The sequence below is a fragment of the Falco punctatus genome, assembly GCF_963210335.1.
Source record: "Falco punctatus genome assembly, chromosome: 2".
NCBI classification, from domain to species: domain Eukaryota; kingdom Metazoa; phylum Chordata; class Aves; order Falconiformes; family Falconidae; genus Falco; species Falco punctatus.
In genome coordinates, this window is record NC_137581.1 from 18,448,472 (window position 1) to 18,465,742 (window position 17,271).

Genomic DNA, 17,271 nt, shown 5'->3' on the forward strand with positions numbered 1-17,271 from the left:
CTAGGACTGATTATCATGCTAAATAAAAATACAACCGATATTAGTGTTAGAACCAGAACAAAGAGGATGACGGGCAGAGCACTGTGTTCCAGGTTTTTTCTTAACTGGCATAATGTGACTGGCAGACAGTTGCATTAACCTCTTTGAAAACCTGAAGTTCTTTCCATATTTGGCACACTGAAAAATCTGGTTTTTCTCCCTGTTCTGGTGCAGAAACTTTGTCTTATATATTTTATGAGTAACTTGCAGTGTAGAACCAAGAATGAAGCCCGCATGAGGCGTAGAGCACTACACTTTGGGTACCTAAGCAATGAGATGAGTCCACCGTCTTAAGACGTTTCCATTCCTTTTTTTGTAGGGACAATTTACTATCCATGAAAGATACTACATGAGTGTAGCTGAGTAGGAAGCTACTCAGACAGGCTATATTAGCCAAGACGAAAATGCAGAGGGCACAAATGGGTGCCTGTGGGCATTGATCTTGGTATTGGCATTGGTGTCTCATTCCAGGACTGTTTATGCATTTCAAAGTAGCCAAACTCGGGTAAAAATCAACCGAGGTACTGGGATACACATCCAGGACTAGGATTTTTCCTCTGCCCCACCCAAAGGCACACTTTGCTGCAATGGTATGACCAGCTCCTTCTGGCCCTGTGAATTTTGTATTGTTAGCTTCGTGGCTGCACAACTTCAGTGGAAAACCTCTTCTCCAGCCTGGAGCTAAGGCACGCCCTGGAAAAAATGGCTTTGAATCAAACCAAGGAGGACAACTGGCTTCCCAATTGCTTAGTATGGTCTCTAAGCCCTGGACTACTACATAGAAAGTGCAGGATAGGTTTTTCTGTCATACGTTTGAACCAAAACAATAAAGTCTGATCTCAGTATAAGGTTAGGTATGATCTAAATTTGGAAAATGGATAAGGTCCTTCTGGGAACTCAGGCACAGGCAAAAGTAGTTCATGAACCGAAGTGAAAAAGGTGGTGGCATCCTTAGCTCTACATAGAAGTTAAACCTAGGTGGTCTTAACACTCTACTAACAAATTTCAATGTGTGAATACTCAAGTAGCCTAGAATACTGTAGAATTTACTGTTGAACTAGACACTGGTATGTCACCTGGCCTCACCTGAAGTTCCTAAGTCCTTCTGTGGACCTGTTACTATATTCAGAGATACAGTCATAGGCAGGGAGCAGGTCTTCAGAGTGGTGTCTTGGCACTCAAGGCACTGTGTGATAGCTATACAATCTGCTTTAAAGCAGCATTTAATTTTGGTGATTCACAGCCAAGGATGGTGCTTATAAAAATATTATTCTGATCTCTCCCCCTCCTCTCAATTTTCCTCTGAAATTGATATTAGATCATGTTCCCTATTCTGTCATCTGTCATAGACCACAAAATAATCTCAAAGCAAAACCAGATCCGATATCTGTAACTCTCAAATATTCATTTTCTTTGTCTAGTTAGAAAATTGTTTTGTATACAAGAAACAATCTAACACTGACGTAAACTTTATGAAGAAATCATAACACTGCTTTAGTATGTTGCAAATGCTTCTTTAGAATAACTTGCACTGACTCATGGAAGATCTTTTGTGGATGACTGGTTCCTCATAAAACTTTGGTAACTAGGTCCCAGCTGGAACACGAGCAGCACTGCACTCTTCTTCCTGATGGTGCAGTACATCAAAAAAACCCCTAGATGCTCCCCATTACAGGGTCAGTATCTGTCTGGTGGTGGTCATGGAGACAAAATTGTGGGAACCAACGTTGTAGACCAAAGTCAGTGTGTAAAAGGATATGTAAATACAACATGAATACATAACTAAGAATGTTTGCTAGTCCCTAAGTGTCTTAGATTTCACAGCTTAATTCCTATTTAAATTCTTGCATTGTTAAGTGGGTGATTTTCTCCATCCGGTACAGTTATAGATCTTCCCTTAAAGGCTTTTTCCTGTGGCAACTGCATACTGAGTCTCTGTCATCAGGCTGAGGTACAAGTTCCATTCCATCTCGTATTTCAGGTTTGCTGGCTTGGCGTTTGGCATATTGCTGAAATATGTAAACAACACTTAAGAATGCCGTAAGCACTAACATATAATTCATGAAACAGAATTTTCCTCCTCCCTTCCACTCACAAGCTTGCCTTTATCCAGGCTCCTTTTGTCACTGTTTACAACCTGTTTACAAAGTGTTTTTATAACACACCTACTAATAGGCTACATTGCCTCTGAAAACCTCTTTTAATGTTTTCCCCTGACCTATTATTAATGGTAATTTGAATATTGTCATTATTTGTGTCTCTAACCACTTTATGCAGATAATGCTGTCATTTTAGTACACTGTACAGTTCCAAATTTTGTGTCAACCTATGGCTGCTAAAGCTGAGATCTAACTCTGTACAGCAAAACAGGAAAAATAAATTAGTACTTTCAGAGAACAGAAACTTCTTTCACTAGAGATTTGCATCTCCTAGAGAGGCAATGACTACTTGGCCTGCTTCACCCCGTATCACTCTACTAGCCATACTTCTGGAATTTCTTTTCCATGTATTTATTGTTCTGTAATACAGTAGAGTAACTCATGAGGGGATAAATATGAACGAAAAAAGGAAGAAAGCTGTGTACAGATTATCTCTTGTATCTGTTAGAAACTACATACCAAGTGACACTAAACACAGGTCTGACTGTGGGGACGGGGGCAAAAAAAAATATCTCTCATTCTGTAAAAAACTATTATGTCAGGTTGCCTCTTTAATGATGAAGCAAGTTTTAGCAAGCTCTTCACACTGATCTCACGTGAATAATATGAACCATGTCTGCTACTGAATATGAAATTTGTAATGTCAGTAGTAGTTAGGCAAACTAATACAGTGATCTATTGTACTAACCTGGAGCACTTTGTAGTAGTAGCAGTAAAGCCTGTGAGGCTGAAGTACTTCTCTTGCCATTAATTGTCCTTCTTTAGCAATTTTTCTTGCTTCTTCATCATTTTCCTGGAAAATTGAGACAAAATGAATGAATAATAGAGCAATCAGGTGAGTTACTCAAAGGCTGGCTGGCATTAGAAGTTTTATTAAAGGGGCTATTCAAATCTGCAACTTTATGTGTGACTGCAAAAGCACACTTTGAATTACAGATTTTTTTAAAATACTGAATTGCTTTTATGGTCACAACTGGTACCTTAGGGCTATTAATAAGAACTTTCATGGATAATTATACAATTTTGAAAACTTAGTTGATTACTGCTGTATTGTTCTGTCCAAGCCACAAGCCTCTTCAAAATCAGGTCCGACATCTCCCAGACATACTCAGCTTTACAGAAGACAAAGCCACAGCTATTGTCCTCTCCTGTGCAATGCAATTCAGTGTCTTCCTTTTAAAAATAACTCTGAATTCATGTACTTACTTTCAAGTTTTTTAGGTCTGTATTTCAAACCTGTTAGTATTCTCATCTGATTCTTTATGAAGTACAGTACTCTCAGAACAGAACTTTTCCTATGTTTTTTAACATAGTAGCTAAACTTAAAGCACAAATGGCGTTTTCAGTCACATCATTATATCAGTTTGTTTGGTTACAGAATCTCATTCTGACCGTGCTACAGAGCAGCGATTTTTTGTACATTCAAACAGAACATGCAATGACTTCTGTTCTAGTCAGGACCTAAAAAAAGCAATAAATTAATTAATTATCAGTTAGGATTCTGCGTGTTTCTTTGGAAATTACCTGCATTAATCAGTATACTAAGACACTGACTCATTAAACACTTCTGCACATACCTAAAATTAATTCTAAAGTATTTACCTGAATAGAGATGGTTATTTGAATTAAGGCCTTCCCATCTCATACTAACAACAAAATGTACTTCCTTTATTCCAGGATCTCAGTTCATGCAAAATATGTATGTGGAAATACCAAAAAGAAGAGTGTATTAAGATAAATCGTTTACATGTTTGTTTATCACTTTGAACTTGAATTATTAATGGAACTTACCTTAGCCCATTTTATTTTCTCTAGCAAGTCCTCTAAGTTTCTCTTAACTGGAACATAATGTTTCCAAGGTTTTAATCCAATATAAAAATGTTCATAGTACTGGGAATCTTGCTTCAATACTAGGCTGTCACCCAGCAAGAGGTATGGAAACCTGTAAGCTGCTACAGTGCCATCTACGTTCACTTGGTATTTGTACTACAGTATGAAGACAGAGAAAAAAAGGGGAAACATTTTGAATCAGAACAGGAACACTGACTGTATAAAAGACTATATTCACAGGCAAGACATAATTGTGTTTATTAATTCTCATCATGCTGTTTTAGTGTTAAGCAGGTGTAGTTTCATGGTATTCTGGGTAACATAATAGAAAAAGGATTTGTTTTCAACCCAAAGCTGACAGTCAAGAACCTTTGTGTCACATGAACTGCCTGATGGGTATTTTATGTGTCCTGCGACAGAGCAAGGGGTAGAGCTGGGAAGGAAATAAAACTGATCTATACTTAAATTCAAAACAAGTAAATTTATTCTGATTTAAAATTATAGTATTATGTAGAATAATCTGAAGCATATATTATTATATAAAATAATCTGAAACATCATACTAAAAGTAACCATGAATGTACTGCTCTGGCAGATGCTCATGGCTTCACAGCATTTCTGATAATATTAATCCTTGGAACAGAACTTCAGTTGCCTCACACTATAATGGCTTTTTACAGGCCTCTGTCCCCTTTACTCATTATACCACTGTGCATGTATTTTTTTAACTTGTTACTACAAGGACTTTCTGACATCCATAATGTACTTGCATTGGACACAAGTTCTGCCCATTATTTTCATATTTACTCCAAGTAAAAGAAACCCTGACGGTGAGAAATCAATTTCTCAATCACCTATTAATTTTTTTTTCCAAGAACTCTCTCTAAGGGACTCCAATGAAAAAAGTATAGGGGCTTTTTTTAGAAGTGTGTATGACTCTTGATTACAGATGGTCTATCTACCCCACGTGGATCAGTGTTCCCAGTGTAGCATGATTGTTCTGTTTACCGAATGGAATTAGCAAAAGTAAGCCTTGTCTTTTCAGTTAGTAAGAACTTGACTGCAAAATTAATCCAAGACTGTAATTTGCTTGCTACCTTAAAGAAGTCAAAGAAGCCCATCAGCTGAACCTTTCCCAGCTCTTTTTCTTTTTCTCTGAAGAAGAAATATCCTGTTATTCCAGCATCTAGAAGTTCTGGGTTTTCCTTGGATAACTTGACAAGATGGAGACGTTCTTCTCGGCTGTCTCGACCTCTAAATAAAGCTCGCTCAGTTTTGTTTTCCCAGAGTGGACCTACGAGCATTGCATGATAAGGAAAAAAGCAAACAGTAATGAAACGTTCATGATACGTGTACTGCAAATAAGGAACTTACTATGTCAGTGGCATTATACTCAAGAGATGTAGTAAAACAGGCATGATTTCTTATAGTGAATCCATAATCACTTATTAATCACAGAGTTTAAACTCCCAGTTCTGGCTTGAATTTTGTGATGAGAAACTGAGCCACTTACAAAAGGAAAAATCAGAGAACTGCTTTTCCACTCAACAATTTTATATTTAAACAACTTGAAATATCTTGAAAGCTACATAAGGAATTATAATCAAATTATGTAAGTAAATACTGATAATTAAAGTAATTCATCTATAAAGCCTGCCACAATAACCAAAATTTCTTTAGCAAAACCCACCTCTGTTACCCAGCAGTTTAGTTAAGTCTTTGAGGAATCACTGAATGATGACTTAAAAAGGAAAAAAAATGGCTATACTATGTTATCAAGATACTTAGCAAGAGCTTGAAAGACTTCATCACTGCTTACTGTCTGCTTTTAAAAACATTACATACATACTTCCTCATCCTCTGCTGGGAATGTCCTTAAAGGACCTACTGAAGTAGAGTAGGCTCTTATTGTCTCCTAATTGGAAAAGCAGCTGTACTAGATCACTGAACACAGAGTGCTTCAAACTGATCATTTAATTACAATATTTAATTTAGAAACTAATGAAGAAAAGAGAAACTGTGAACTAATCAAATAAAAAGAAATGCCTCTTCACTCAAGTTTTAATCCTTAGGCATTGTTCACGCCATCTGTCTGGCCCTAAGTATTCATTAATTTCCTAGGAGAGGAAGATATCTGTCAGTAAAACTGACTCTTCCTTCAAAGCTAGAAAAACAATTCAGAAGATCCCACTCTGAGGTATTTTTTTGTACAGACAGTATTTTCTCATTTGAAAGAGGCTGCAGCATAGTACCAGTTTACTTCTTTCAGGATTCAAATTAATTTTTATGTAAACAGAACATTGGGCCACATCACTGTCAGGAAAAGGATTACTGTTTGATTAGAAGGAACATACTCAAGTCCTTCACGGATGAAAAAGGCCTTCTGATTATATTTACTTTTCTTTTGACAAGTCACAGTATCTTCTGGATACCTTTTAAGTTAAAAATCACCATTATTGTAACCTGGACTCCTTAACATCTGTCTCTATTGAAAATTGGCTCATATTAAGCACATGCTTAGTAGCAGTGTTGAAAGCGTTTACGATCTGTAAAGACTAACCTGCTTTTATTAAGAGACCTCCTAAGGCACTTGTGAACTGAAGACTTCAACACATTATTTGAATGTAACTTGCTTCTTCGATGGAATTTACAAATTCTTTTTTTAAGTCCATGATCTCTAATTTACCTGTATTTCCTTGAATAGAAAGGAGATCATTTGTGACTCCACGCAGGGTTTCAAGGGTCGAGTGGGTTACATCATATGTTGGAAGGACTATATCTCTTGAATCCACAGAGCCACACCATGAAATGACAGGTATAGGGCCAGGTGTATCATTGGCTTTCCGATACTCAACTGGCCAATCTCCAACATTAAGGTAAAACTCCACATCAGGAAGACGAACCTAAATGTGTACCGGAGAAAGGGTAATAACACAAAGATAGAAGCTGTTCGTCACTCCTACATATATTCCTCAGTTCTCTCATGTCATGCAGAAACAATAAACCTACCTAGACAGTTAATAGCTTTAGCTGAGCTTATGGTGTGAATTTCAAGTTTCTGCCCTGCAAGAACATACGAGAGAAACACTCACAGAGACTAGGAAAAAACTTGCAGAATCGGACCTTAGCCCCTGCAGCTTTCCTAGCGATTTCATTACTGTCAATCTCAACCCCCCCCCATTATCCCTAAGCTACTCTGTTACCTTAATGAAAAAACAAAAGTCAAATCTTACTTCAGGAATTATAAATCTGAAAATACACCAAAAAATGCAGTATTGCCATACTTAACAGTCTTATATGATAAAACCTGATACCTTTCTTGCCAGTGACAGGAACATTTCATCAGAGAACATTTTGAAGTCTGTATACTTCCCTAAGGAGCGACGGTAGATGTGATTATTGAGAATAGTGTAATGAACAATAGCACCTCTTGTTTGACTGAACTTTGTTGGGATTTCCTTAAGCATTCGCTGAAGGTCAATGGTGGGAAAAGAAATGAAGTCTTTTGTAATCTGAGGTTCTTGGGATGGACAAGACATAATGTCCTGCCAGATCTCAGGGTCTTCTTCAGGACAGTCACAATATTCATGATAAACTGGTCCTACAGAAAACAAAGCACTGAGAGTCTGTATTGCTGATTCTACACCAATCATAATTCAAACACATGGGCATATAAATGCGGACATTACAGTGGCTTCACATTTTTTTGTTCCAAGTATTCTGAAGTTTTCCTGGGAATCATCCTCCCCATAACATTTCTGGGGTTTGGCAGTATAACAGAAAACATTCTTCTCTTTTCACAAATCAAAATACTAGACTTTTTGTTATCAGGGTAAAATTCATCTGCAAAATGACATTCCATTATTGTGCTACCTGCCAACCACGTAGGGTATTCAGCATTGTTCTAACTGTCCATAACTACCAAAGCCCAGGTATTACAGCTTCAATTTTAGCCTAGTTCAGAACTTTGATACAGTAGTCTTTAACTCTGGCATAAGGTGTTTTCTTTTATGTATAATCAACTATTCTTTCTGTCCTCTTGAAGCAGAGAGCTTCAGAAGGTATAAGAAAGAGCCTCAGAGTGGGAAAAAAAAGCCCTTATTTCATGGACTTCTAATCAAAATGGGTTCTGTCCAGTGTCATAGTTTCATAGCTGCTGGCAAATGTGCACCAGTAAAAAGAAGGCATACTACTACCTTGAGGAGTCATGACAGTTCCATTTCAGTTTCAAGACATTTCTAAGTTTGTATTGAGGACATATTTTTTTTTTTTAAATGACCAAAATCTGGTTAAAAGTAGCAGTGAACTGAAACAAGACTGCAGAGAAGTAACTTTGTATTATCTTTTTCTTTGCTAAACAGCTGTCCATTTGAAAGCAAGAGAAGGAAGTTAAAAGAAGCAGATGTGGAATGAGAGAATAATTTGCCTTGTTCTCCCTGCTTTTAAATATTTGTTCCATAGTATACACCTGCACTCAATTAAACGGGACTAATGGAAAGAAATTTAATATTGTCTGGTTAAAGAAATATTGGTTTTACTGTTAGGAAGGATCACACGTTTTAGAAATCACAGACATTTGAATTACAGGGTTGGGAACAACAGAAACTCCTTGTTTTTGCAAGTAGTATTTTCTACTTTAGATAAAAATAACAAAATCTTTAAGGGAATACCTGCTTGAAAACAGTAAAAATACAAGCATTGCTCTCTTACTCCCTACAGACCTGAACAGATCCATTTCCTTATGCAAGAGGGAAGAGGAGATGTCCAGACACATCACCTCAATGTTAGAAGCCACAATCTACATGCTTTTGCATCTACGTCCTGTAACTTGGCAATGTATAGACTGTCACTGCTCACTTGTCTGTATAAGGAGACTGTTTGTGAGACTATACCAACAAGGGCAAACAAACCTCTAATTTCCCATCTCTTCCTCTGGCACTAAATTAGTGCGTAGCATTTCTGTAGCAACCAGCATACATTATGTTAAATCAAAAAAATACCTTTACCTTTCAAAATATAAGGAGATTGAGCTACATGCTGATCACCATAAAGTATCTCAATTTTTAACCCCTTTCTGACACTCCCATACATCCGATACCGCATAAGAAATGTGCCATCATTTCTATCCAAAGGGCGAGGGGTGTGAATTCTGGTGCCTTCTTTTGGAGAAAGTGCTTTAATTACCACTTTAAACTGTGTTCTTCCTGAAAAAAGGGAAATAAAAACAGATAAAAGCACTTTAAACTATTAGAATCACATACATGAAATAAAGGTGAGAGCAAACTCTACTGGATTAAGTCCATGGAATTTAATTTAACTGCACTAGAAATTTGTGTATTATACCAAGTTGGTAACATTAATTTCCAGTGATGGAAGCTCATCCTACTAAATTTTCTTGATCATCACATACCTAATAAAGGGAAAACCTGTAGATGGAGATAAAAAGTTAAAAAATGATTACAAGATAGAAGGAAAGGCTAACAGTATTTTGAAGCAAAGATTAGGTTTAATACTAAGTATTCAAGTTAGTGCTCTGAGGAGCAATCATTTCCTCTAGATTAAGAAAGACAGGAAACCAAGTTAAAATAACAGGAGAAAAGAATACTTGCCAGCTTGTGGAAAGGCAGTTGCAGCATGCAGGAGTCAGATACAAATTGTTCACGTTTGGGCTGCAGCTGACTGTCTTGCAAATTTAGAGTCCCAGCTACTGAAAAGCAGGGATAAGAGAATGATAGTAGAGATGTTTCCTGGACATCTGTCTGACCTGTGGCTTAAAGATCACCAGTATTTCATCATTAATGCACCGTGACGTTTTAAGTGGGCATGGAATATTTTGTGGACAATATGAGTATGCATAAACAAATCTGTTCTATTCCCTTGTTTCTGTCACAAATGGTAATCGCCATCTTTATTCTTCAAAATAGAGCGGGACGGATTATTCACAACATGTCTAAGAATCGCAAACCAAAAATGAACATTACCACAAAGTAGTATACAGAAAGAAATTAAACTGAAAAAATCCAGATAAAATTACAACGTTACTAAAATTTGAACGTGTCCCAACAGTACTAAATGACTGAGATGTTACAGTTAATTCTATACAATCCGTATTTTAACATACTTTGTATCCACAAATAAATGCACTGACATGGTAAGTACATCAGTCATTTAATCATCAATCATGTCTCCTTTCCTGGATCTTGAAATTGGATTCAACTACTGTGCAAAAGTCTCCAGATTAAATTAGGCAGAACCCTTGTGATTTCAGACATGTGCTTCCTGACATGTCATGCCTCTTCACAGAGAGAACAGTTACCCTGAGTAGCTCAGATTCTTCCAGACATTGTTGTCAAGAGTCAATCCCTCAATCAATAAGCATACGGTCAGTGTGTGTGAGCAGAAGAATCTCTCATGGCTTCAATACACACCCCCTCCTGTGCTTTGTGTTCCAATGTAAGAATATAAAATGTGGATTATTTGTAATCATCCCTCAAATTTTCTTACTATTCAAAGCCCATGCCAGCCAAAGACGCCACAAAGCAAGTCAGAGTACTTTCATTTGCCGACATATTGAAGAAACAAAATGAAGCAAGCATTCATTCCTCCTTGAAATGCCAGTGTGGCAAGCAGCACTCCCACCGCTAAGGAATGCAGAATATTGTTTCCAGTAGCTACCAGATCGACCATGAGAAGCCCTCATTTGATTAAGCGTCAGTCCAAAATGATTTCCAGAAGTGCCCTTCTGACTTTTGAGGAGTCGAGGAATGTTAAGGTTGCTCCAGATATGTGGTACCTCCTTTTCAAAGGAATGGTAAGTGGACACCTCCCTGCTTGCTTACATGGTAGGCTGAGGACACATTGGCAGTACAGCTACGCAGTGTTAAATTTCCTTGTGCAAGTATAGGTAGAGCTCAAGCAATGCTAATAGACTTAAAATTCCAAAACAATTTCTATGAATGGTACATTGGTTTAGATCTAAGACTGTCACAGCTTGGGATCTCTACAGTTTGGATCTATGTGGGTAGAACTGATTCAGACTGGCTCCCAGTTTTGAAGCTCCTCAGCTTGTTTTGGTGTATCTGCAAGCACAGTCACCATCACAGAAGAGGCAGGAAATTAAAGTTTTGCCCCCTTCATGTATTTTTGACATCTAGCTACTGATTACCTTTCAAGATGCCATGAAGTAGAAATAAAATGATAATGTAAGAATGTCTCTATGATCATAGCACTTTAAATTGACTTTTAAACCAAAGGTCCGCTCAGCATCTTGCACCTTACAGTCACTAGCAGAGATGCGCAAGATAATAAGAGCAAAGAAATTAAAGGACTACCTTTGAAGTTACTGTCCTCTCTGTCTATAAATTTGCAACAAAAAGACTTGAAAAACAACAACTTGTATGCACATAATTTCAATAGCCTTCAGTGAAGGTTTCCCACGCCTGCTTAATCCCCATTTAAACATTCTGGTATTTGCTGCATCAAAAACATCCTAAGGCAGTTCTTTTTCCAAAAAGTGATTACACATTTACAGAGAAAAAGTGTGTTTTAAAACTTCAGTCTGGTAACACAAGAACTAGAGGCATCAAAGGAAGTTCTGGGAAACAATGAGTTTTAGTTCCTCATTTGTTTTCTTCTCCTTGAATTAGTCTGAATCCTGTAGGCAGTTTCAAAACTGTCCATGAGTCAGATATCCAGAACTATTCAGAGTAGTCAGGTTCCTTCTAAATATATCCTTCAGCTCTTCTTTGCTCTGTGCAAGATTATGTTGTACCACGCAACACTTGGTAATACAAGCATAATGGAGAAACAGGGAATAACGACAATCACAGAACGGTTGCATTTGGAAGTGACCTTGAGACCATCTAGTCCAACCCACCTGCTTGGGTCAGCCAGAGCAAGCTCCCCAAGACCGTGTCCTGTTGAGTTTTGGATACCCCCACAAATGGAGACTCCACAATCTCTCTGGGTATTCTGCTCCAGTATTGGGCCACCTTCACAGTAAAAATAAGTTGTCTTGTGTTCAGCCTGAACTTCATGTGACTTCTAACAGTCTTCAGGAACCTCTCCTGTTTGCTGTGATCTTTCAAAGAAGATCAAAAGTGGCCTCACAATGATGTCTGCCAGCTCCCTGAGCACTCATGGGTGCATGCCATCAGGCACCCACAGACTTTGGCACATCTAGATTTTAAAGTGTTCCCTAACTTGATCTTCCTCCACCAAGGGCAAGTCTTCCTTGTGCCAGACTTTCCCTCTGGTCTCAGGGACCTGGGATTCCTGAAGGCTGGTCTTAGCCAGCAAAGACTAAGGCAAAGGCGGCACTTCACTACTTTGACCTTTCCTGTGTCATTTGTCACCAGGTCCCCTGCCCCATTCAGCAGCAGGCTCACATTTTCCCTAGGCTCCTATTGCTGTTGAGGTACTTCTAGAATCCTTTCTTGTTGCCCTTCACATCCCTCACCAGATTCGACTCCAGATCAGCTCTGGTTTTCCTAACCCTACACCTGCCCAATCAGACAGCATCTCTGTATTCCTCCCGGGTCACCTGCCCCTGCTTACACCCATTGTATGCTTGCTGCTTCTGTGTTTAGTCAGAAGCTCCTTGTTCATCCCTACATCCCACCACCTTTGATTTCCTGCTGGTAGGGATGGACCATTCTCGAGCTCAGAGAGGCAACCCTTGAATATCAGTCTGCTGAGAAGGCAACAGGGAAAGACTTCCTCTTCAGAAGAAAATGACTGCTTTAATTTCTGTTCTTCATGATTCTGATGGAACTGGACTTCTGTTGGATTTGGATTACAGAGAAAATGAACAAATGCCAGCTAGGATGACACTTCAAATGCTTGAGCCCCTGTGGTTAAGGCTTGGGAAGTTTTATTAAACAAGGACAACATATCCAAGTCTAAGACAGTTGGGACAGCATTTTATTAATTCCCTCTTGTGTGAGCCATACTTCTATGACCAAACTATCTGCTTTTCACTTTGTCAGACTGCAGAGACTTCAGAGACTCTGAATCTAGTGCCAGCACAAACACAAGTTTGTAAGGAAGGGTTGAGAAGAAAATATCAAGGAGCTGGTTTCCTCATGAATGGTCTTCTTCATAAGGACAGTGCAGAGCTGTAGTCCAAATAAGAGGAAAACCACATTTCTCCAAAGGTGAGTAACAATTTCTGTTCCTCACTCAACTAAATACCGCCAGAGGTCTTAATGCAGGAGTGAGTCCCCTCCTTTTGAATCTGGCAAAGGATTCCATGAATGACTCTCCCGAAGGAATAAACATCTCTGCTTCTAAATGTCACTCTTGTCACAACCATCTTTTTCAACTCTCTTAAAAGCAGCTGACTTCAGCCAAGCATCCTCTCCCTACGAGTGTCACCTAGTAGTATTTAGATTAAGAAACCTTTGAATCCAGAGCATGTCATGAGGTAGGATCACAGAGAAAAGAGTTTTCTGTTGGTATTATATCTTTAGCATTTTAACTGGCTATAGAGATTTCCTACCAGAGAAAAAAAAGCTTTCAGTTACCACAAAAATGAGTGAATATTGAGAAATCACAAGTCAAATACTACTGAACTCGATCTCTTTGTCTTCACCCACAGGAAACAACTAAGCAGGTCTTCGTTCCTCGCTGGTTATATACTTACCACTCTAGAGACATGAGGAGCTCTGGATCTACGCAAAGGATGTGTTAATTTTAGTTGGTGGCAGTTTAGATGCAGGAAGCATTTGATAAGGGAGGAGTGACCTGGTAACAAAGCTCTCTGGGAAAAGCTAACCCCACTGAAAGGGAGGGGGAAGAAAAAGGAGATTGAATATTTAACGTAAGTACAAATTATTCACTGGAGGTGACAAGATTTTTGTTTATGACTTACAACGTTCATTCTGTAATGGAGCCAAGGCCTTTAAGCATTTATTTATAACAGCTTTTTGCTGATTTCTTTTTTAAAAATTGGAGGAAGGTTACCATGGTACTTTCATTCACATTTCTCTGTTTCTCTCAATGCAGAGAAACCATATAAGAAAAATGTGTCCCTGTTGAATCATCACCACTAGTACTTCTGTATTACCCTGAAAACCTGTCTGGGACAGCATTTTAAGTACAAAATAATTTTCCAGTCCTGAAGAGAGACTCAAATTCAGACACAGTCAAAATGGGATACTTTAAGTAATCCAGATGATGAAACTTGCTTTATGCCTTTTTTTTCCCTCTTGCTTACAGAAAAGGGTATTCCATGCATGGATGAAGGACTGAAGAAATGCAGGGATGGAAAGAGAAAAGGCAACAAGGTATTGATTTATGCAAATTGTTAGAGAAGAACAAAAAACTCAGCCACCCTATTTCTAACATGTATACAGAAGAGAAATTAAAATGTCTGAAAAGTTTTTTTTCCCTCAACTGTTTTTTACTGAAATCATTGCTGGTTACTTTTGCAGATGGAAATTGTGAAATCAATGGTGTCAATAACGAGGCAGCTGAACAAAAGAGGTTCACTTAGCAAACTGGACTCCTTTGAATAGTATATACTTCACAACAAGGTCGGCTGCAAGGGCATATATCCAGGAACAAAGAAATACAAGTTGTGTAGGAAGATCTGTGTGACTATCACAAAAGCCCAGGCATCGTGGCCAACAAAAGACCTGAAGGAAGGTCCTACGGTGTTGCAGATATGAAGGTGAGCATAACTGAGAGGCGCTCTGTTTAGCTGCACTGAAATGAGGGCTGGCAGAAATGTACCACTTCTCTTTGGAAGTATTTCATAAAACCTGCAAGGATACCTGGGAGGCCTTCAAAATAATTCATTAGCAGAGTACGTAGATCATCTGAAGAACAGTTAGCAGCTGACTTTGTCATGGTCAACTGTGCATAAAGACATGGTGGGCAGTTGTTAAACCTAGGCGAAAACCTAGCAGAAAAGAAGGGTAAGGTGATCCAAGTATCCACAAAAAAAAAATCTATGCAGTTTATATTAAAAGTAAGATCTATATTTTCAGCAGTGATTTTTTATTCTTTGGAATATTTTTTCTAGGGAACAAGTGAATTCCACATCATTTGTCATCTTCCTAAGATGGGTCAAAGGGTTACAGCCTGTGGTCAAAATTACTGTGTGATGTGCAATACTACACATTAATTCTGCTGATTAGACTTAACACTCAGAAAACTCACCTGGATGTAAAATCTACCAATTATCCTATGTAAGTTTCATACTGGATGCCAGTAAGGACTGACCTACTTGACTGAAATTCTAATGCACACAAAATACGTAACAGATTTGGACAAATTTTACAAATGGGAAGCCTTAACTGCAGCTCTCCCATTCTGATTGCAATATTCTTGTTTGTGCAATGGAGGTGATAATGCGGATTTATTTAACTACCCAGCAGGGATAGTCTGAGATGTGTTTAGTTTATATTGGAAAGGAGAACCTTAATAAATATTAATTGCAATTCATAAAGACATTTTACAAATAGAATTTGAACATTTGAAATTGTTTGAGAACTGAAATTTATATCCCGTGTCTCTACGAGTACATTAAACAGTGCTCATGCACTGGAATATGATCAATTGTACCGCTAAATTGTTAGAGGATCCTTGGCACTCTCCTAAATAAGTCTGGGCACGGCTCAGCAATTAGCACAGGACGAGCCAACAGCTCTTCCCTGTTGGCAGCACGCATGCACCGCCTTGGTTTGGAGGATGCAGAATGTCATGGAGCACTCCATGCCAGGTGGCATCAGGACCTGGAAACATTCCAAAGACATTGAATTTATTAATATAAATACTAACACACATGAACACACTGAGGTCAAAACGAGGTTCTCAGTAAACCATGTCCTATCAGTTTATCTTGGAGGATTTAAACCAGCACAAGAATCCAGTTGATCTTCACACCTTTTTACCTTTAGCAACCTGTCTGAAGCCAAGGCTCTCCCCGTGTGGCAGACGTCAGCCTCCGCCTCGCTGGCAGCGAGCGTGCAGTTGCATTCTTCAGTGCAATTACAAAACTGCGCTACGATCCAGCACTAAGTTACAACAGCAGCTAGAGACAGGCCAGATCTGAAGTATCTGGGCTTCTGTCAGACTGAAGATAGAACCTGTACGATATAGGCCTACTCTTTAATTTCACAAGCCTCAGCCTTCTAAAGGCAAGATGCGAAGAGGCCATGCCTACTTGGCAGACACCCTCTCGGTACCATCTATGTGAACAGCAAATAATACGGAACCAAGTAAACTAGTTCTGCCCTATATAAATCAGCAATATAGGAGTTCCACTGAGTGGTTATCTCAGGGTTATCATCGTTATGAAATCCACGATGCAAAAGTTACTTTTATTATAAATTAAAATCATTAGCGTCGAGCCTGTGGAAGTAACTTGCAGCAGCGAAGAGCTGACTGGCAGCATAGGGGGACCAGGAGGGCAAACCCCAACTCCCACCCTCAGGAGAAGGGCCACGGGGCGGCCTGTGCCGAGCAAACCGGAGATGGAAACGACAACTCCTTCACGGAGCAGCAGCAGGGTCACGGAGCCCAGCGCCGTGCTTACCCAACAGGCATTTTAAGCAACTGGTGTGCGTGCGGCGTTAAAGAAACCACGTTCGTGGTTCCGAGCAGGGCACGGGGGCTCCCTCACACCCGCCGCCCCAGCGGCCCCGCTGCCTTCGGAGCGGCCCGGGCTGGCGCTGCGAGCCCCGCGGCGGGCAGGGGCGGGCTGGGCACCGCGCTGCGCCGGGGGGGGCGGGGGGCCGCGGCCGTGCGCTGCGCTCGGGGCCCGGCCGGGGGCACGGCAAGTGCTGCGGAGCGGGGAGCAAGGAAGGGGAAGGAGGGGAAGGAGGGGAAGGGGCCGGGGCGGGCAGCTGCAGCCCCGGGCGGGGTCTCCCTCCCGCGCCCCCGCCCGGGCACTCGCACGGTACCTGGCGGGGAGCGGGAGAAGTTGCGTCCGGCCGCGCTGACCGCCTGGATGTAGAAGTACCCGACGGGCAGGGCGAGCCCCGCCTCCAGCCCGGGGCCCCACGCCAGGCTCCGCTCGGCGCTAACGGGCTCCGCCGGCCGCAGCGGGGGCAGCGCGGCGCCCAGCAGCAGCGGCAGCAGCGGCAGCAGCCCGCGGCTCCCCATCGCCCCGCCGCGCTGGCCGCGCCCGCTCGGGGCGGGGGGCCGGGGCCGCCTCTGGGCCTGCGCGGCCCCGCGCCCGCCCCCCGCCCCGCCGCCGCAGCGCCCGCGGGAGGCGAGGGGGGGGCCGGGCTGGCCC

General features: G+C 40.5%; 1 protein-coding gene across 2 annotated transcripts; it reads right to left on the reverse strand.

Annotated features, from left to right (window-relative positions):
- Positions 1 to 1,423: 1,423 nt before the first annotated feature.
- POGLUT3 (protein O-glucosyltransferase 3) lies at positions 1,424 to 17,271 on the reverse strand. Of its 2 annotated transcripts, none has more exons than XM_080377197.1 (8): positions 16,937 to 17,271; positions 9,035 to 9,232; positions 7,343 to 7,629; positions 6,715 to 6,931; positions 5,126 to 5,322; positions 3,990 to 4,184; positions 2,887 to 2,991; positions 1,424 to 2,048 (listed from the first exon to the last, which is right to left on the reverse strand). In XM_080377197.1, exons 1-8 carry the CDS (start codon positions 17,136 to 17,138, stop codon positions 1,923 to 1,925), a joined length of 1,527 nt encoding a protein of 508 aa, XP_080233323.1. In that variant the 5' UTR covers positions 17,139 to 17,271; the 3' UTR covers positions 1,424 to 1,922. The 2 variants fall into 2 exon arrangements, with proteins under 2 accessions (XP_080233323.1, XP_080233324.1); XM_080377198.1 differs by lacking the exon at positions 16,937 to 17,271 and adding an exon at positions 9,638 to 9,732.